At 48.1% G+C, this 21,611-nt stretch overlaps 1 protein-coding gene across 9 annotated transcripts in view; it reads left to right on the forward strand.

Annotated features, from left to right (window-relative positions):
* Positions 1-1,545: 1,545 nt before the first annotated feature.
* The window catches only part of LOC6497677 (flocculation protein FLO11), a 35,887-nt gene continuing 15,821 nt past the window's right edge, over positions 1,546-21,611 (forward strand). For 4 of the 9 annotated variants that reach the window (XM_014906290.3, XM_032451497.2, XM_032451500.2 and 1 more), the window contains exons 1-2: positions 1,546-1,644; positions 2,742-2,843. In XM_014906290.3, coding sequence (XP_014761776.2) covers positions 2,774-2,843 — 70 coding nt within the window. In that variant the 5' untranslated portion in view covers positions 1,546-1,644; positions 2,742-2,773. The remainder of the gene's footprint in view (positions 1,645-2,741; positions 2,844-21,611) is intronic. The other 5 variants (XM_032451498.2, XM_014906291.3, XM_032451501.2 and 2 more) reach the window with 4 other exon arrangements.

Consider the following 21,611-nt stretch of genomic DNA (forward strand, 5'->3'; position numbering starts at 1 on the left):
GTGAGTGGCGAATTGCAAAAGCAACTCGGCCAACTCGACCAAGTCGGGACAGAAACGACTAATTGTAGGACATTTGTAAGCGCCCGTAAAGATTTCGGCTGTCCGAGTGCTGGTTCACCTTTTGTAATTAAGACATTAGCCAGCATTATAATAATTCGTTTGTGAAATTGTCCATTAAACCTAATAACTACCTGCCAAACTACGACAACTTGGCGGGCCAGCCCAGTGACTTGTACCTGGGCTGTTGAAATGGGCACCGATCGTTATTAATATTGCGCATACGCCGCATGGGCCACGCCAGAGTGGCGTTTCAATGCCAAGTCTCGTAGGTTCTCGATCATTAATCAGAAAAGCCAAACATCCTAATAAGTGAGGGCTTGTAACCAAATCTTTCAATTAGTACAGTCTTCCAGAAAGAACACGCTGTCTCTGATTGTGAAGGCCCTTCCCTGACCTCATGGCGGCTCAACTGTGAAAATTATACAACTTCCGAAACAAAGCAAAAATCCGAATATGAGGCGGTGGAAGAGGCCCCCGCCCCCTGCTGCCAGTAAGCAGAATAAATCGTGTGAAACACAATCCAGCAATAAATAAATTAAATCAGAATTATATAAATGCCTCTGGCCCACTCGGCTCGGCCGTTCACCAATGGAGCGCCTTTTACCGACTTGGCTCTGGTTTTGGCTCTGACTTGGCGGCTCTGCTTGGCTGCTTTGACCCAGTTCTTGGCCAGTCCGTTGCCATGTTTCCACCGTCAGCGGTTTCACTTTCAATTCTCCGGCTCCGGCTCAAAATTGCCTGCATTGGCCACAAAAGCTGGCGTTAAGCTATGTGGTCTAGAGCCAATCGAATCCACCAAGGGCACTCGAGCCTGGGCTGGAAATGGGCTCGATTGGCCCAAGTCCAGCTCTCTTTGCTAAGATGGGCTGATCCCCCCAGAAGCTGAAGCTGGCTAAAAAGTTTACCCATTTAGGTGTCTAAATTGTAACAATATTTCACAACTCCCATAGAAAATGCTGGCAAATAGTTGCTCTAGATGTGGCTTTTGAGGTGGCAAGGGGCCTAGACCAGGTCCAGGTTACTACACTTGAAAAAAAGTCTACTGTAATCTGAAGTATAGGTAATAGAGCCCTTTACGGTTGGATCTAATATGCTAGGGCCTTCTAAGTTAGTAATTCATTAACTCTTGTTTAAATTATTTTTATATTTTTTTGTGTGTGGTGCAGGTTTCAGTTGGGATTCAAGAAATCAACCAAGAAATCGCCCTGTAGAGCCCCAGTATCTGGTTTGCAATGGGTGTCTGGCCACCGTGGGCCGCAACTATTCCAGCCAGGTGCTCGCTTTCAGTCAGAGAGCGCAGCAAGCGGTGCAAGATAATTAGACAAGCCACTGGGTGTTCAGAACGATCTGCGGAATGGAGCTCCGCCAACAATGGCACAAGCCATACTCTTACTTTCAAAAGCTTAAGAGATCGGCCAAGAGCTCGGCTCTGCTAGCCAAGTTAACAGAGCCAGGTTAACAGCCACTTGGCTGAAGCCCAACTTGGCCAGACCGCTGGCTTGCCGAGTGCCTCGAGACACTTGCTCGGCACAGTCGCGTTGTGCAGTTGATTCGAATAGGACGTGTGGCACGCTTAAGCGCACGGTAAGACGACGACTCCGAGGCGCCTCCGATCCGAGGGTTACATTTCGGAGTTTTGAAAATCGAACCCCAGCTGGATTAGACCGCCGCGAGAACGGCCCCTCGACCATTTTCGATTCATTCAAAATTTCAGATTGCAATTCGAATTTAGATCAAAATTTAGCTGCGAATATTGCACTCGGCGCTCGGCCAAGAAAACGTGCATAGAAAGCAGGCTCAACTGCATTTTGTGGTTCGTTCGTGTGTGTCGGCCGACTCGCTCTGCGTCGAAAAGAAAGTTTTTCGCTAAATATACTACAAGCATCAACAAACAACAAACAAAATAAAAAGAAAAGAAAACAAAACAGCTCGCAGTTTTGTTTTATTTTGCTTTGCAATTTCTTCGCCGCCCAGACACAGTTTTCCGAAATGGTAGTGCCCGCGAATGCCGAGTGGGAAATCTAAATCAGCCGTTTATCTGCGAGATACTCTCGCATCTTTACCTCTCCTTGGCAACAGCCAGCGGTCATTGCAGCGGCAGTGCAGGCATCAGGCTGCTAAAAAAACTGAAAAACTCTTCAGGAAAAACTGAAAAACTGAAAAAACAAATAAAAAAACCGAAAAGTCCAAGATAAAAACAAAAGTGTTGTAATCTGTGAACGTGAACGTGTGTGTGAACTAAAAGCCACAAACGAAAGCTCAAATAATAGGGGCAAGACTGAGCTGCGACTGCAACTGCAACTGAAACTGCAACGGCTACGGCTACGGCTACGGCATCAACTTGCAACAATACAAACACGTCCAAACAAAACTGCAAGCCCACAGCCAAGAAAATTGTAACACAAGGCTCGAACCAAAAACAAAAAGAAAAAATCTAAATTGAAAGATTGCGACACAGCCTTCTTAGTTATTTAGCAATTGTATGCACCGCACCGGGCAACAGCGGAGCTTTTCTCAGCGGCGGCAACTGTTGTTGCCACGGCGCTCTGTGGCGGAGCTACTGGCGGAGGTAGTGGTAGTGGTGGTGGTGGCGGTGCTGCCCCCGATCCGGTGGTATTTTAAATTCTGTGAACCAACCTCAAAAAACGCAACTGCACCAACCACATCAAGAAAATTTACAGTTACAGTTACGACGACGCGCAATACCTGCAACATGGGGCACTCAACAGGTCGGCTAAGCATTCTGTGGCTGCTGGGATTATGTCTGTTGCTATTCAAAGCAGGTGAGTCTAAGTCTAAGCCTAAGTCTTAGTCTAAGTCATTGGGGAGAGCTCTGGGAAAGGGCCGAAAAGAGCTGATTCATCTCGGATAGCAGGAAGGGTTCTGTCTCTGAAGAGGGGAGACCTCCCAGGAGGATGAGGAGGAAAAAGCACTCCAAGTGGAAACTGTTTTCCGCCACAAGCCCAGGCAACGGGAAGTGGCCAAGTCAACGAACTCCGTCTTGTCTAATTACTCGAAATTTTATGTTCCAGCCTCGTATTTGCTCACAGGCCTGCGATCAGCTGGAAGAAAAGCCTTAAAAGTGAAAAGTGGCTCTATTACCTCACTCTGGGCCTTTCGCTCGAAAGTAAGAGTCGGGGAGAACAGAGTCCAAAAGAGGCTTTGGTTTCTCCGTCTTCGATTCAATCGAAATGCCTTGTATTTTAAAATAATGGCCATTCCGCCTGGCAGATGAGCCGAGGCATCAAACTTATTCGGTACTTTGTTATGGAAATAGCTTGTTCGCAGAAGAATTGAGAAGCCAAACTTGTTTCTGGCTGACAAGACGGGCTAACAAAAAATCTGATGTCAATTCAATTCCATAATCGTGGAAGAAGTCTAGCTCGCCGAGGTGAGGCCACAAAAAACTGGCACGAGACACGGCTAGTCTCTATGATTTGGTTATTTATAGACATTCCTGGGTATTGTATTGGGTTGCAGTGTGTTAGGAGTAGGCCCGGCTAATTATGAGGTACGGGAGGATCCGATCACCTGCTCTATTTACGAAGCGAAACCATAACATAATCGAGCAGTTGGAGCATAACAAGCATAACAAATATCACAACAAACGATGTCAGGTCAGTCGGCCCGGATTGGCTGTCCACTCGACTGCTCGAACTGCTGGGTAATGGTAATGGAGTTATGTAAGTTATGCCAATCAGCCAGCAGCCTCAGTCTCAGCCAGCAGCTAGCAGCTAGCAGCCAAGCAGCTTATGGCACCGATATTAATTGCACACAACAGACAACAGACTGTTGAGCTGAATGGCTCGAATATTGGTTGAATAATTTTTCGGCCAAGTGAGTGTGTCGGTGTAACCGAGCAAATTGCGGTTATAATAACTGTTAATAATCCGCAAACAGTTTGCTTAATTGTTTGTCTATATTTAAATAGGCAAGCCATTGCCAAAAAATAGAGTCATAATCAGTTATGACTCCTGATCTGGACCATGATGGAGTGGGGCCAGTTGGGCAGCAATGCCCAGAACCTCCTACCAGTCTGTTTGGACTTAATTGAAAGTGAAAGGGAAAGCCACCCACCCTTCGTAAAGAAATAATGACACTACGTGCACATACTTAATATTTAGTACATGAACTTGGCCAGTTCCGAGTCTGGGCTGTTGCCTAATTCGCTTTCACTTTCAGGTCTGCGGTCGCTGAATAATTCGCTAATAACTCGTGTGTTAATTGCTTTATCTGAAGCGATTAGCTCTATCACTCGTGCTATTACCTTTCGACGGTTTAATGACAGATCGGGTCCACCGCCGTAATATTTACATTTCCACTGTGAAAGCGACAGACCTCCTAATTGATTGTTTCCCCAACGAGACGTAACATCCCAATGAAATAGTTGTCGTCACGGCTCCCCCCAGAGCCAGAGCGTGTGAATTAAATGAACTACGGATCAAGTGGCCACTCGGAGAGGCAATTGCCCCAGAAACTTATCACCGGAGTCGTGATATGGCAAGAAAGTGAAATAAACGGACAGACACGGGCCTTGTCAGTGCCGCTGATGACACAATAAAACAGAAACAAATGCGTGTACAACAAAGCATTATAAAATAAATAAAATGCAAAAGAAAGCCATCAAAAACAAGCGGCCGACAGCTGACGGACTGCTGGAAAGGTAACAGCTACAATACTTTCCATTTCGTTCAACTATAACAAAATTTGGATGTCATTTCTCTAATTTAAAAGCTGAAGAAAGGTCGCCACCACGCCAGGCTGCGTTAACCATTGTTGTGTTTCACCGCAAAATGCATGTTTTCATGTGTTATGGCTGGAAACTTTAGGGTGAAAATGTGAAAACATTAGGAGGCCGCTGGTTGTGATGATGGAAGGGCCTCTGGCAGAGGAAATGGAGGTGGGGAAGTGCCCTATGGCCTACGAGAAAGTGTTAGAATAGGCTAAGACTAGACACTCCCTTAACCAGTCTAGTCTAAAGTCTATAGATAGGAAAAGAAGGCTTCTAGAACACCTATCTTGTTCCAATAATTTCCTGCTCAAGTCTTATTTCACTCCCATGCCCCAATTTCCATAACTAATGGCTACCCCCACCGTATTTGGAATCCAAAGTGTCATTGCCAATTCAGTCATTACCCACATGCCGACCACGCCTCTTCTTCGCCTCATCAGAGTCCCAGCCTCTGAGTCTCTGAACCTCTGGCTCCGCCGCCCTCGGGCTTAGGCAATTGCTGGTATTACCGCAGGCGGTGTCAATGCTTGCCGTGCGAAAGTGTCGGCGCACGCGGAAGATCGTCATTAAATTACCCGGCTAGGGCTGTGAGTGTAATCTGAACGCTTTACACGAGCGTGTTCGAGCTTCGGCATGTTGCAACCAGCTCTGCTTTGCATGCAGTTGCCAGCACTCGTGGTGCACTTTCGCTTTTGCAGCCAGCAGTACTCCGGTGGGCTGGCTGGCTGGCTGCCTGCCTCTCCGGCTGAGGCAAGCTCAAATAAATTTGCACACCGCCGCGGTAATCCCTCGATTTCGAAAGGCTCCAGTTAATTTGCGTTAAACTGGGAGCTGAAATATGCTGTCAGTGGGCCCCAATAGACTGACAGACCACCAAAGAGCAAACAGCTCCGACTTCCCCCAGTATTTAACGTTCGCCCTGCAAGCTCTGAGCCAGCACTTAATGGTGCTACTCACCTTGAAATGCACATGTTACCAGATTATTGTGGCTGCAAATTATTTTCGCTGCGCAATGAGCAATCTATTAAGGCATTGCCTCACCCCGAGACCATCCATAACCGATGTGAATAGAGGCGCAGAGTCCCCCCTATGCCCGCATTGTAGTGGAATTTCTCGGCCGCTGCTCCACTTAACACTCTCACACCTGCCCCAGCTCCAGCTCGAGCTCCAGCTCCAGCGGTAGCCACTGCCCGTGCCCCTGCCACGGTCGGATAGCTCTCCATCTTTCACCGCAACAATGCCTAAGGCGAGTGTGTGTGTGGATTGCGTAAAGACTTTTCATTTTATGATTATTTTATGCGTATTTCACATTTACGGCAGGTTGCATTCAGCGGAGCGGCACCTGCGTCTCAAAGTAATTGATTAGACAGGCTGTGGTTCATCACCGGACATTCTATGCGGTCTTTCTGCTCCACATACTGTCCAGTCCGAGAGCTCGGATTACCCAACAACAAAAGGCTCGGGTGCCAGTGTTACGTGTGATGTAGACCAGCATCACTAGCATTTGCACTAAATGCTTACAGCCATAATCTCCTAATTTGAAGGCAGTCGTCTGGCTGTGTTTTGTTTCTCGCGAAACCCTCCTCCGCGAATCTGAATCCGAATTTATAATTGAATTCGTCGAATCAGCGACTCGGGAGGCCAAAAAGGTGTCAAAGCAATGGATCGTCTGCCGCGGACAGACGCCGGCGTGTCTGACTGGTTCACCTGCTTGTTCAGCCACGATCTCAGAGTGTCTGTAAAATGCATAATGCGGCCGTGGTGACATGGATTCAGACTCGAAAACACGTATTCGTGATTGATGTGGCTGGCTTAGGATATATTGGTTTGAAAGAAACTAATATATTCCTCAGATTCCACTCGTACGCCGCATTATACCACGGCGATGTTGTCATTGGAGATTGACGGATCTTGGAGGCTCGAAACGGAGCTTGTTCTTCTTGGGGCCGAAGGAGCTCAAGGTTATGGGGCTTTTAAGCCGTTTAGAAAGGCCACTTTATAATAATTTCATCGTTTCGTAACTGGAAGTGGGACTCATAATTCGGGAAAAAAATCTTGAGGCATGGGCCATAAATTGCTACGTTGGAACACGCTTATTAATGGAACTTCGGCGGCCGGGGCCAGAATGAAAGTAAGATCAGAGTTCCCCTCGCCACAGCTTGGCTCTGGGGCTCTTTCATTGTCTCCTTTGCGGGCAGGTAACTGAATAAACTGGATTTGGCAGATGCCGGATTCAACGACCTTGGGGCCGAGAGTGCAGCTTGCAGTCAAGGCTCAAGGCTCCAAAGGGCAGGAATGCGGCTGGCCGCAGCTGGCCTTCCTGGTCGGTCTCCTCCGCGGACTTAAGTTTTCAAACATCTTGCAGCCTCGCACCGCTCACCTTTCACTTTCACCTGGCTGCGGTGCGTCGGGTATTAGTGAGCCTGCTTAAATGAACGATGACGGCCCACAGTGACAAAATGTGGCCAGTGCGGAGAGCCGGACAGCAAGACAGGCGGACAGACGGACAGACGGACAGCGTGAATGTGCGAGAGCTTATCGATTAGTGGTTGCATAAGCGGCGCACTCATCTGCGTCGTTAGGAGCTTCATTAAGTGCTCCGGTGTCAAATGTAATGGGTTGCTGGGACAGGACAGCTGCACCGATTACGGGGGCTTTCGACATGCGGAGCTGCCCGCTGCTCTGCTCCATTAATCATTGGCCAAGATCTAATGTTGCCAGCCGTTGCAAGTGCGTAGAGTGCATTTGAATCCGTCCAGGCCCCACGAAAAACACAAGTGCAAGCAAACAACTCGCTTTCCGAGATGTGGATGCCGTTTCGCCAAGTAACGCTATTCCTGTTACAGCCGCCGTTTAAGCCAATTTCTCCGACGCTTTCATGGCATCCAGATATCGGTTTCGATGTTTTCAATGTCACCCAGGCCGCCCAACAGGTTCCACCTCGGTTTAATGACATTTCTCCAAGCGGGTGTGCTTCGTGACTGCGTGAATGCTTTATTGAATCATCCCCAGTGGCGGCCAGTGGCTAGTCCAGGCTATTGACTGCAAAGCTCAAAAAAGTGGCAAAAAGCTGCGGCTCGATCGGAAAGGAGTCGTCGCGAGACTGCGCGATCGAGTCATCGAACCGATATTAGATGTTTTTATTTGACAAAGCCATTATAAATAACATGCCGGTTTAGAAGCCCGACTGCTTACAGTTTTTCAATTTTATTTATTTATCAACTTGTTCATTATTTATCACAATGCTGGGGGACTGCTCAGTCTCAATTAACGGATCTTCGGTGTTTGGCTCACTAACTGGTTTCCCCGAAGGTTTGGCAGACGACGGACGCTATGATTATACGCCGTACTTATGAGCCAACATACTAATTGTGGACGGCATAAAGTTGCAACCTCCACTACCGCTCCAATTGTGCCACGGAGAGCTGACATTTAGGCGACCATTGGGTAATTTGCATGGTCACGCCGCCACACCATCACACGCCATGCCGTCACCCATGAGCAGCTGCACCGCTCCGGCACAGGGTGTGGTCCGGCGTGGGAAACGGTCGTGTTTTACGATTTTATTACTAAACACTACAAAGCGCGGATAAGCAGTTCAATGTCGTCTATGGGACTTGTGGGGCTGGGCGTGATGATTTGATGAATTTATTTCTCAGTCAACCTCTGCGAAATTGGCAATTTCTTATTTGGCTCGAAGAGCGGCTAATTAGATATTCCAGACCAAGCCACTATCTAAAATATTTTAAAATGTAGTGTTAAGAAGTAACAAGTAGCCAAAGGAGTAAAAATAGGCTATAAAATTATTCTGTCAAGCAGAAACTATTCGAATCCCTATCTGTCCGAGGACGAGTCGAATAAATATTCCAATTGTTCACTCAGAACGCGAAACGCCATAAATTAATTGTGACCCTGCCCGAGGGCGTCGTATAAGTCCCAGAAGACATCGCGTAGGACTCGCTAACAATGTACTTCACTTACTTCGGCAAAGACAGCTCTTTCGCAAAAGGTTTTCGCAATGCCAGAGCCCGCCTCCTTGTACTTTACGAGATGCTTTTTGCCTGATTGCATGCCAGCCATAATTCTGCAGAGTACGCAGCTCCCGCCTCCAGGTCCTGGAGGGCACCGCGAGCCTCGCGCCGCATAATTCATAGATGTGACACCGATAAGTGACGCGAACACGCTGCCTATACCTGATATCTTATGACACTGACATGCATAAGCCGATGTAGGCTATATATTTCAATTCAGAAGGCATGAAATCATGGCGCAGGAAATCCATTTTCGTTGGACAAACACAAAGAATTTGTCCGTAGCCGGCGGGCCAATCCGAGCTGGGTTTTTGAAAGACGGATGGCTTGATCTAGCCTTGAGTTCCTACAGAAAATTCGTCTTACAAGGCAGTATTGGCAGAAACAGAAACAACACTTAATACGCATATTTTATCTAAAGTCTTCGGTCGCCAATCAAGCAAACCGGATAGTAATCCAAGCGAACAAATGATATCCGCTTATGCCCGTGTAGATTAGTCACCGCAATATTAAAAGATTCGGCGAAGTGAGCCAGCAAAAACCCCAAAAAAGACGAGGAAAAATTCCCAACATAGACAGGTAGGTACACAGGGAAGTAAACGATCGCGACCCGTTAAGCGTTAAGCGCTTAAAGATGCGTGATCCACTACTAAATACGAATACTTGACTTCTCGGTCACGAGAAGAGCTCCGCGCAGGTCTGGGCCCAAGTTCACAGGCCCAAATGTAGCCCACTTCTGGCTGTCCGTCCTTGACTTTGGCTTTTCACACGACTCGGCCGCATATAAGGTGTCTTGCAATCAATTTGCTTTGTTACTTAGTGCTTAGTGCTTGCTGCTTAGTGCAAGTAGTATGATAGATCGTCGGGCCAAAAATCATTAGTTTCTGAGCTGCCTGCACATCGTTTTCGCTCCAACATTTTATTCGCTTTGATTGGCTGTGGTCTGGCTTGCCTTCTGCTTAATAATCGCTGCCTTCGCAGTGTTTGAGTTGCCAATTAGACATCTTGATTAAAAGCTGTTAATGAAGCTTTGTCGTATCTCGAGAGCAGCGATCGCACACGCAGACCTAACGCGGCTCCACACACGCAGCCCCGGCAAAGGCTATTTATTAGGTTAATGTCTTCGCAGTGGCAGTCGGAGCTGTTCCAGCAATTCGCCAGTGAGGAATGCAGAGCCCATCGGAGCACATAAATTACACCTTACTGCCCTGGATGCTCCTTTTCGGCGCACATCCCGGGCAGACAGGGCAGAGCCATTTCACTAAAAGCTTTTTTGGATATCGCGGAGCCTAACTATGCAATTAAGATCACAAAAGACTCCCCAGTCAGCCGCGCAGCTCTGGCGTTTTCGCTTTTCAATATTCACCCGTTTTCCGACGTTTTCCCGACTTGCTCCCGCCACCAGTTGTCTTCCCCGCCAAACGTGCCCCATCGGTTCAAGTTCAACGACAGAGCCGACCAGGTTTTGCAGGCTGACGGCCAGGCTGACACTACCCGTTGTGGCCACAGATGGGGAAATAGCTGGCCGAAAGTGGCTGGAAAATTTAATCATTATTAGGAGGGGATTCCCCTCCGAGCGGCCCCCTTGCGTGTTCGGACGTCTGCCAAAACAAGCATCACTTTGGTATTTGATTTCATGTAAATGATCCGCGTCTGTTTTCGTTTTCATGTTTGCTCTCTTGGCTCTTTGGCAGCAAAGGTGATGAGCAAAAGGTGAAGGTCATCCGAAGCCGCTGGCCCAGGCATATCTGACTTGCAACTATCGCCGTCGTCCGTCGATTCCAGGCCCGCCGCTTAAGTCATCGCGACTTTGCATCAGTTGTCCATGTTTGGCAGGTTGACGGCGCTGCTTTTTGGTCTGATTAACTTTTCGTCCCAAGAAGCAGCTCGATCGCGAGCTCGAGTTGGTGCAAGACATTTAATTACGACTTGGAAGCAGTTCACACCCAACAGAAACAGCAGCAACAGTAGAAGCAACAGCTGAGCAGCAACTGCCCTGCCAAGTGCTCTCCACATTACCATATTCAGCGTTTGAATTGCAGGCCCAACCTTGGCATCGATTCGGCGCACAAAGCGACTAAAGTCTCAGGCAGAGACACTAACGAAACGAAAACAATCTAGAAAACCCGTAAAGAATACATGCTCGGAAATTAGAACTCTGCAATCACGATCTGCTGTTCCACCACCACCAACCCGCACCACATGTTATTAGTTTGACGCGGATCTGGGGGGTGCGTGCGTTGAGATACAGCGAGTTTGTTGCCTAAGTCTTTTGTTTTTCGTGGGGAAACTTCTAGCCACTGCAGCTGGCTGACTGGGCTTGTGAGCAAACGACATTGCGGGGACCTGGTTTTAATTGGTTTACATTATTTATAAGCCAGCAGCAGATCTAATGGATTCCGCAGACACTCCCTCGAGCTACTTACGCCCGAACCCGGGCCTGGGAACCCGCAACTGAAACCGAGACTAAAACTGACCGACTACAGCCAATCGGGCATCGCGGGCCGCCACACTTAATTCAACAAATTAGTTGGCCAAAATGGAATTGAAATGGGCCCAAAGGCAGCGGCTTTTCGTTGCACAATGCCAGGCTGCTGCGCTGCCAAACGAGACTCCGTGGGCGTCGACTGGCTTTCAAAATTCTTGGGGAGCACAGGACTGGCCGTAAATGAAATAATTATCGAAATCCACTTTCCGCAATAGGCAGCACACGGCAACCTTTCGATTTCGTTTAACCGCTGGGCTTGGCTCCAGTTTTTGGCGCCTTAGTGGGTACTAGCATGACTCATAGGCGATTGCAATCACTTCTGACTGCCTCATGAAATATTACTTTGTGCCAGTCTGCGCGTTCTTGGCAACTAACACGTTATTCTGAGGGGAGTACCATTAGGAACTTATAGATACTATCGGGACTTATAGATACTATCTTGGCACTGGAAGAGACAAGAATGGGCTCCAACTCTTACAGTTAGTTTGAGAAAATATAATCAGGTTTTAAAGACCTTATTCAAATCTGCGCGTTCTTGGCAACTAACACATTATTCTGAGGGGAGTACCATTAGGAACTTATAGATACTATCGGGACTTATAGATACTATCTTGGCACTGGAAGAGACAAGAATGGGCTCCAACTCTTACAGTTAGTTTGAGAAAATATAATCAGGTTTTAAAGACCTTATTCAAAAATGAACATGAATTTGAATGTTTATCTCTCGAAAACCAAATATTAGTTTATAATATGAATAAATCTGAGAAACGCTCTCGGGTTGAATTAATTAATTGTAAGCTGATTTTCATACAATGAAGCTTTGAATTAAACGCGGTGTGAGACTCCAATTTGTTAAAGACACAATCCAATCATAAAAGTCGAGGGCAGCCCGATAAACCCAGAGGCAAGGTAGGTATAGGTATACGAAAACATAAGGCCAGTTAGATTCAGCCCCATTTGCTTTTATTGGCCTGCTATAATTGTTTTTGCCATTGTCGTTATAATTGTTTGGGTTGTCCAATAAGCGCTTTGTTCAGCTCAACTCGGATCTCAACACAACTCGGATCTCAGATCCGCCGCCGACGCAGGCCGACTTAGAAACCACAATGGCAATGGCTTCTTGGCTGCATATTCCATTCCATTGCGCAACAGACGCCTTTTATGGACCGAGCTGGGGCGTTGAGTGACCCTGAATTGATTTCGGCTTTGGAGCGGAATTCTGAAAGCAGCAGCCACAAAAAGTATCTCAATCATTACACCCTGGCAGTCGTAATTAAAATGTCATTTATGAGTCTCGAATGAGAAGCAGATCTAATGCCGGACAGGACTTGAGCAGCTAAGGAACTGGGACAGGGACTATTAAGATACTGTATCTGAAACATGCAAGTCAGACGGATTACAGCACAAGTCGCGTACTTTGCATATAACCCGTACCGTTTTGCCAGCTTTTCGGGCACACCCAAAACCAGAAATGTGCCATGGACCCAACCGGAGCCAGTCCGTTCACTTTTGGAGCGCGGATTCTAATGCCAAGTCACGAGATTACGAGTACTGAGCTGCCTTTTGTGTTCGGTCTGGTTTGGTCTGGGCCCAGTTAATGTCGTTAGCAGGCGCCCACAATTACATTGGCCACGGCGAGGCGGTGTGGGCTGGCTAAGTCTTCGGCTGCTGCTCCATATTTAATTCCGCATAAATGTCACCGTGAGTGAAACAGAATCGTAAACTTAAATTGCCTGTGACCACGGCCGGGCACAAAATCAATCAATACTTGTACTGTAAGTACATGGCTCTGCGCTGGTCGAGAGGTAGTAGTCTTTCGTGATCCCAAACCCAAATGCAATCCGTGAGTGACTTTGTAAGTAATTTGGCTGCCCACACGTGGATAAAATATAATTGGCGCTTTATAAAATGTTTGCAGCGATTGCTTTTCGTCTGGCGGAGCCTTGGGTTGCAGTTTGTGGCTTGGGCTGGGCTGTACTGGGTTAGACTGGGTTGGACTGGGTCGGACTAGGTTGGACTAGACTGGGCTGGGTGGATTCGTTTGTTTTTTTTTGGTTCAGGCCCCAGCCGGAGGCATTACTAGGTGGCCTTTGCTTTACTTTTGGCATTTGGCGAGGAGGAGGGGACTGGCTTCCAAGTCACCCAATCTCCGACTAGAATCTTTATTGATTTCGCTTAATAATGCATTTCCCGTCCATTGACAGAACCGTCCAACTTTCACTTTAGTTTGAAGTGGGGGATTTACATTTTTAGACAAGTGGCGAGTACCAGCCTTATTAAAGTCAAAATCACAAAATGTTGAAAAGGTTTTGACTCCATCAAGTGGAGCCTCCACACACATCACACATGAGGCTAGAGCCAGAAAGTGAAGGCGACTCGCTAACTTGGCTTTCTCATGGGAATGCCTCCGAGTCGAACAATGCGAGCGGTCTGAAATCTTTTTGCCTCATACGCCCTAGACCTGCCCGGGGCTCCCTGGTTGCCGTGCGAAAATTCAAAATTCAAATGCATCCCGCCGATTGCACACACTCTGCCAATGCAACTGCAACTCCGGCGACTGGGGAATGTTAATTACAAACTGCGTTTTAATATCGTGCAGTAGGTGTAACAGCGAGTGGCAAGCGGCTAGCCCCTGCCGCGTTATGATACTTTTTGCTTACGTCACAGACACCATCGCAACGCAGCCATCGATTTGTGTCCCGACTGCATTTATTGTAATGCGAAAGTACTCCAAGCGTTTTGCCAAACGGCGAACGCTCTCCGCTGGCCAACTCGCCGTTGCTAGGCTTACCCACGCACCCGTCCCGACCGTCAAGTGTTCCGAGGCAGCAGTCACGACCGAGTCTCCCAGTGGGTCGCAGCAGCTCACTCATGTGTGCCTTCGATAGCCCAATTTCCACAATTCATCTGGCAGCGGCTGAGTCGAGCTGGCGAATCAGTGTATTGAGAGAAAATAGCGCCTATCGATCGGCTATAGATGTAGTATCCACAATATATAATAACTTGGCCAACTTTTCCTCTCTGTGGAGCTTTGCTTCCCAGCAGATGAGCGCCCGCGCCGCACAGTTTATTATTTATTGCGAGTGCGACTGCGACAACTGAACGCAATTTCTTCCCAATGCGGAAGATTTCAATTTCGAGTCCATGCCGACATGATTATTTTCTTTATTCACAAATTACGCATACGTAATCGTGCCGAGTACCGAGTACCGAGTACCTTTTCCCGATGGCTTCGAAATCGATCTCACGCGACGTGGAGGTGGCAAGTTAAGGCCTCCACTTGGACGGGATGCCTGAGAAAGTGGGTCGGTGGGGCTGGCACGGGGAAATGGAAATGGTCGGTGAAAGATGGGCATACTCGAGATCTGGATTATGTCAGCATCTCAGACTAACCACGAGGTGAACGCACCATTCATCACCGACGGCCCGTTTAAAAAATAAAGACGTCCAGCCCAGCCTCATCTGGAGGCATTAATCAAGTGGCGGCCTAATGGCCACTCACTCGGGCCCAAAGCAGGCCTCCGATGACCGGAATGGAAAGAGCGATCGGGCGCCAAAACCATCAAGTCAACGGCTGCATGACAGGCCATAAAAACTGCCTCCGAATGCCACTTTGCGAGTGGCATGTCAAAACCACAAAACTGCGACTGCCGATTCACAATTGGAAGTGCAGGGGCGTCGTCCTCCTGCCGTTGGCGAGAAATGCATATTGGCTAATTATTTCGGGCAATTCGCCAAATCGTGAAAAGCGGAAGCTTCAATTGGGCGCCAAACAATGAGCGGAAATCGAGGCCCAGGCTCAAAAGTTGAACGATCGAGTTAAGAAGCTCTCGGAAGGCGCCGGATGATAACACATTCGCAGACCTCAGACGGCAGGCGGCAGGCGGCAGACAATGCCCCAACCCTCCGTTGGGGAGATAATTGTGGCACACGCTCGTGCCTCCATTCTCCTCATGCATTGTGTGGAAAATTGGAAAGGAGTTACCGCCGAGTTGGCTAAAATAATTGATCGTAAAACATTAACGATACCCATGGCAAATTTAAATAAACAACTCGCAGAGTTTGGACAGCAATTTGTATTGTTTAAGAGATCATTTCATTACGCAGCAGTAAACCCCATTATGTCTAAATTATTATGTCTGTTTTATTAGAAAACAATGTTACAGTTTGTGTTTTACTGCCAAGTTTATAAATAAATAAATGAGTATAAAAATATTTTCAAAAAGAACCACTTTAATCCATAAAGTCCGCAGTCATTAATGGAAGTTTGCAGTCTTTCTCGGTTTTAAAGTTTCAATTATTGGTCTCTTAGACTTTAAAGAAATAATAGCCCGACAAGCTGCCTTGCCACTTGCAGCGAGTGTTGCAAGCTGCAACTGCAGGCCGCAAGTACTAAGATTTTCGGGCACACGTCTAGTGCCGCAACAAGTACGGGAATGTAAAGCAGTAGCCCCGCAAATGTGCACAGATTTCCGGCACTATCAAGTTGTGTCTTGTTGCATGCTCGTTGGACTGGTCATTGTTGCAGTTGCCTCAATGTTGCTGCAGAGCCTGCCCCTGCTCCGGTGCTTATCAAATTCATTTAAATGAAAAGTGAAAGGAAAATGGCTATTGCCACTAAGCTCTTATGACTGCCGCGCCGAGTGTGTCAGCCTCAAATTTGTCGCAACTACCCGACTGTGCTCGATCATCTGGGCAATCCAACCTTTTCTGTCAGGGTTTCTTATGGCCGATGCAACGCACTTCCGCACACCTGTGTGGCAGAAGAACCGCAGTCCCACAGACAGTTTCCACTAATCTCGCAGAAGAAACTGCCTCGCAATAGGTTTCGGTTAAATATTTACTTGGATCAGCAGTTTTCGTAGCGATTGGCGTGTCTAATAGATACGAGTACCTTGACCCGCGGGAGTCTGTGTCAAAAGCAGCTCCACCAGTCGAACGGTAAACTGTGCGGCAAGCCCCGAGATGAGCCGCAATCCACTGAAGCAGAAACAGCTAACTGTATGTAAATTTTGGCTCTCGGCCATCGCCTATCCACACGCTGTAAGTGCTTCCTTCGATTTTGATGATGTTTCGCCAAATTTATGGTTTGTTGCCTTTGCAATTTGTTACTGCCGCCGACCGACCGACCGCCGACCACCAACCACCGACCACCGACCACCGCCCACCGTTTTGTTTTCGCTTGTTTTCTTCGTGGATGAGGGATAGTCCGTGACCTTCGCAGGCAAAAGAAGGCACAAGAGGAGGCGGGCCCGTCTTCAGTCTTCGGTCTAGTCGGCGGGCTGATCTTCCGTCGCGGTCAAGGCAAGCAGCAACTTGGTATTCCGATGGATACACGCTTGATTATTCGGCGGGGGTTTTCTCCCGAAGTCGTGTCCTAAGCTGTGTTGCAATTCTGGTCACATGAACATGATCCATGATCCATTGATCTGTATATCTGAGAGACTCCATGTAGTACACGGCTAAAAACAATGCTATCGCAGAAGATCGCCCTCCAGGCCACTTGCAACATCAAAATCAGTTTCTCATTTGTGGAGCCAATCACGCGTTACACTCGGGTGGCTTTCCAATCCCATTCCTAGCCCAATACTGTGCTCTAACTGGGCGTCTGATTCCTATTCCCATTCCCATTCCCATTCCTGGGTATTGCGGTCTCATTGCGAATGCGACACACGACCAATACAGCACATAAATCGAACGACTATTGCCGTCCGTTCAGGTTGGAGTTGCAAGCGAAAGTGATCGATTTTGAAGTGGGCGTGGCTGCAGCGAGCCTTGCGCCACCACAATGTTGTCGCCGTGGTTTCGCTTTTAGACTAGTTAGTCTGGTCTAGTTGCTGCCACTAGCAAAAAGATCTGAGATACCAGCACACGAGCAGCCTGCCTGTCTGTTTGTCTGTCTGTCTGGTGGTTATGCAACATTCTCGGTTTGACCCACTTTCCCAGCTATGTTTCTGTGCTTTTTGTCGCCACTGCTGGGCAGCGGCAGCATTCACTTTTGGGGCACTCAAATGCAAATGTGGTTTATGGCTGATGGCGAGGAATGCCGTTGGGAGGGAGGGTCATGGAGTCCCTAGAACAGCCAGAAACTGCGAATACCAGGGATTGAGCTCCATCCAGGCCCGAACCCAGAAACGACTGCCATATTTCGACCGAATTTGAAAGTTGGCTGCCAATTAACATTTTGAAAAGCTGCCCAGTGGATAAAATCGTGTGCCACAAGTGTCATATTGCCAGTCATAACGAGAGTGGTTTGGCGCTGCGTGCCTCGCAAGCCAACTTGGCATGGACAGGTGGCTTAGGCGACCGACCATATGCTCCACTCGACCAGCACATTCTGGGGCGCACCACTTTCGAATTGGTTCACAGGATCACGTAGAGTTAGGCCACTAGCTGGAGCAGACCGAATAATCGAGTTCGGCGAGCAAGAGATCATTAGGAGGTGATAAACCAAAATCGAATCGGGCACACAAGACCCAAGACCCACAAACCCCTCAGCCTAGCCGCTCGCAAGTGGGCAAAGAAAGTATGAGCTGCAATTGGAGCATTCTCCCCCAAAAACAGTCGAGAGGAAAAGCGGTCGATTGTTCGAAATACAAAGCCAGTAAGTCCACTAAGCCAGTCGATAGGCACGTTGCATAATAGCCGAAAAGCGCTTTAGGCCGCAGCTCTACTTAGTCTTTGAATGTGGGCCCCAGCCACGACGAAAAGGAAAGCAATGAGGCAAGAGCCAGAGCCTGAGTAAGTGCTGCATATTTCCTGTTTTGTGGTACACTCGAAAATGGGTTCACTACGCCGTCGCTGCTCATGGCGATTATTTCATTTTTATTTTGGATGCCATCTCTGAATGCGACTGCCAACCTGGAACCAAGTCCCCTAAATCTGTCATGCCGCCGAGCGTTGAAATCGAAATTGGTTAATTTCGATGACACGGCGAGATGCGGTCTGCTCCGCTCCGCTAAGTGATGCTTTCATCACTTTCTGATGGATAGTCTGGCCCCAGGCTCGTCGCAGCAGCTCATCAGCTTCCTCAGAAGACAAAATGTGTTGCAATTCGCTTTATCAGAAATCTTTAAGAGGCCCAGGGACTAAAATGTTCAAGGAGCTAAGTTTAAACTTCTACCTTTCTTCCCAAACTCATAATAATATACATATTATTCTTTAACAATCTACAAAAGCCGCAAAGCTATGAAGGCCTCTAGAAATATTCAAACTTAAACCACATTGTAATCCAAGTTTTCTAATCGAATTCGTATAAAATAGTATAATGGAATTCAATCTGCATTCATTACCGCCCAAGAATACGATCAGACTTGCCTTACTTTCTAAAGTGACAGTCACACACGGCATTTCGTAATACCCCAAGACAGCTCAATCTGCTTACTGCTCGACCCAACTCGTAGCTAATTGTTTATGGCTCGTTGGAGTAAAAATTTACGACCAGCTGGTAGCCGCAGTTTAGAAACGCACTGCTTTAACAGTTCGAGCACGTGCCGGCGGAAGACTGGACGGCGGGGCTACTTCCCCATCCCACAGTCCGTCGCCGGAAAGTGCAGCTGGGGTCGCGGACTTTTCCTTGGGAAAGAAAGAGCTTGTCTGAAACTGAAACCAAAACCGATGCTCCTGCTAGTTAGTTTCCTTCGCGTGTGAAATTGTGAACGCAAGGCGAATGGAATCAGCAGGGAAGCCTGGACTCGGAGTCGTGGTCAGCTGAGCCGGGTTTCGTAATGAAAAGAAAACTAAGCGAACAAATGCAACAATTGGGGCGGCTGGCTTTGCCGCCCCTTCGAGGCTTGGCGTCACGCCCCCTCCCTTTCATTGATTTGGGCAGTCGATTGAAAACGAAAACAAACGAAAGTGCGCCTCAGAGCCGGGCCATGATTTATATTTCCGTCTAGCAGGCGAGCGTGCGTTTAATTGCGGACCGCACCCAGCGAATCGAAAGACTGAGGCAACAAACTTGCCTCGGTCAGTCGCGTTTAATTAAAAGTTCAAACGCGAGGCACGCGAAATCAAAATTGAGCCATCCACTGAACATGCCAAAAGAAATTTACTTTTCGACCACTTAATTAAAACCAAAAGGGCCCCAAGAAGGCACAACCGAGCCTTGGTGTCGAAACTGGCCGAGGGACCCTATTCTTTTTGGCCGCTTTTGTACAGAAACCCGATGTGGTAAAGTGGCTCATTACGGTGGACATAAATCAGATCCATGCGGCTGCCAAACGAGGTGGCAATTAGTGCAATGTTTCGCGCCATTTGTCTAAATTTGGCCATGCTATTGGCGGTTGCCAATTTTATGGCCTCAAATAAGTCGGAGGCAGTGTTGAAATGCCGCCTAGGCTGGCCAAGTCTGGCTGCTTCAGTGACGCATCGCCGGCGCAGCTCGGGCCTAGGCCCGGGAACGCCTCATCAGCACGTCGTTAAGAGTTAGTTTTAAAGATTTAGATATTAGAGCAGTGCCGATTTGCATAAATTAGCGCCTTGCGATCGGAAGCGCTTAATCAATGCCACCATTCGGGTGACACACGGTCTAATCTCTTGGCGAGTCATCGCCAGAAATCACAGCTCGGACATCCCAGCCGTGAAGGGTCACTTATAAATATTCATCGCCTAGCGATACGACACTTTTATTGACTTTAAATGCCCAGCACCGCTCGATATCCCATTCAATAAATTGATAATAAAATGCCCCACGCTGATCTTCGGCGAGTTGTCCAAACACGATGCTTGTTTATCCGAGTGACGTGTTTTATGGTCGCTTCCGACTGGCACGAAAGTCAAGTTGCTCATCAAGCCACGTTTTATGGCCGAGAAGTTGTTGGTCGAGTGCACTTTGGGCACACCGTCAGTGGAAAAGGCCAAGAGCTGAGAGGCCAAGGGGTCGTAAAGCTCTCGGCACGCTTCCGAATTTACATCTCTTGTGTGGCTGGCTCTGCCACTTCTTTGGGCCAGGGAGGTAAAGTGGAGTGGTGCTCTTTGGAGGCCTAAGAGTGCGGGAGAATGACATTCTTTTCTTTCAACAATAGTCCGGCATTCGATCGCTACAAGTGGGGCTAACTGCGAAAAAATCCAATGCAAACAACGAACAAGCGCCAAAGAAAACCAATCAGGCTTATGGTCGAATTACTTCGGATTGCATAACTCCAAGTCGAGCCCCAGCTAGGCTTTGCACTGGGAAAAATTATTCGGACTTGCTAGTGGTACTCTTGATGAGTTTTAACCAAGCCGCCTCAATTCTCCCTGTGTACCTCCCAGCTCTGGCTTTTTAGCTCCGCTTGTAACTGCTTAGTGGAGCAGAAAGTACGATTGCATAGCTCCCGCGGCGGTGACACAAACGCAATAACAAGCGGCCGGCGAACAAAACTCCAGCAATAATGGCCAGCAACAAAGGCTGCAAATGCAAACAGCCAAGTGCGGGGGCCGGCCGTCCAGTGGCTAATACAAATGTCATCCGTACGGATGGCGGGCCAGGGCACTCCGGCATGGCCAATTGCCGCTGGCACGTGATTTGCTTTCGTTGCCAGCCAGCAGCACGTCGTATATCAGCCGCAGTCTCAGTCGGTCAATGTAGCTCTGGAGGCTCGGAAAGTCTGCGACGTTTTTGCGCGTTAATTACACAATTTGTGGAGCGTGCCGGCTTCACTGCATGCAAAGTGGGGCGGGCAGGGGGCTGGGTGGGGGAGGGACGCCCTCGCAGAGCCTTGACACTGTTTCTGCTCAACTACGTGAAAGTCTTAGGAATTCAGTCCTACGATTACTTCAGTCGACTCCTTTCTCCCCAGCATTGTAGGCAAATACTGGAGCACAGTGGGGGACGTGTACCTTGAATTAGCGATTCATCTACGCCCAATCACAATAGTTGCTTTGCAGATTTCAGCTGCTTCATTGCAAAAGTGAATGGAACGAGCGGGTTCATCAAACAGGCTAAGACAACGTGCCCCACGAGTAGCACGAGTCTGGTCAAAGGTGCAACATAATGGGCAATTATTGTCTTAGGATGTCATACTCTCTTTTAAAAGAAGGCGTTCATTTCTTTAATATTCTCCATTCAAGGGTCTTAGACTCAGACCCAAAACTAGAGACCCAAAACCAAAATCATTCTAAGCCGACTTCCAGTTCACCAAATATGAATGCTCGGCCCAACCCAGCTCTTATGCAACCTAAACGCTCGAACCGACCGGGGCTGGGACTAGTTAATTTATTGGGTATCGTCATGTAATAAAACAGATAGGCAGCTAGCAACGAATTATTGCAATCCGCCATCCGGAGTACAGAGTACGGAGTCGCCTTGGAACCGCCG

The sequence above is a fragment of the Drosophila ananassae genome, chromosome 3R, assembly GCF_017639315.1.
Source record: "Drosophila ananassae strain 14024-0371.13 chromosome 3R, ASM1763931v2, whole genome shotgun sequence".
In the NCBI taxonomy this organism is placed as follows: domain Eukaryota; kingdom Metazoa; phylum Arthropoda; class Insecta; order Diptera; family Drosophilidae; genus Drosophila; species Drosophila ananassae.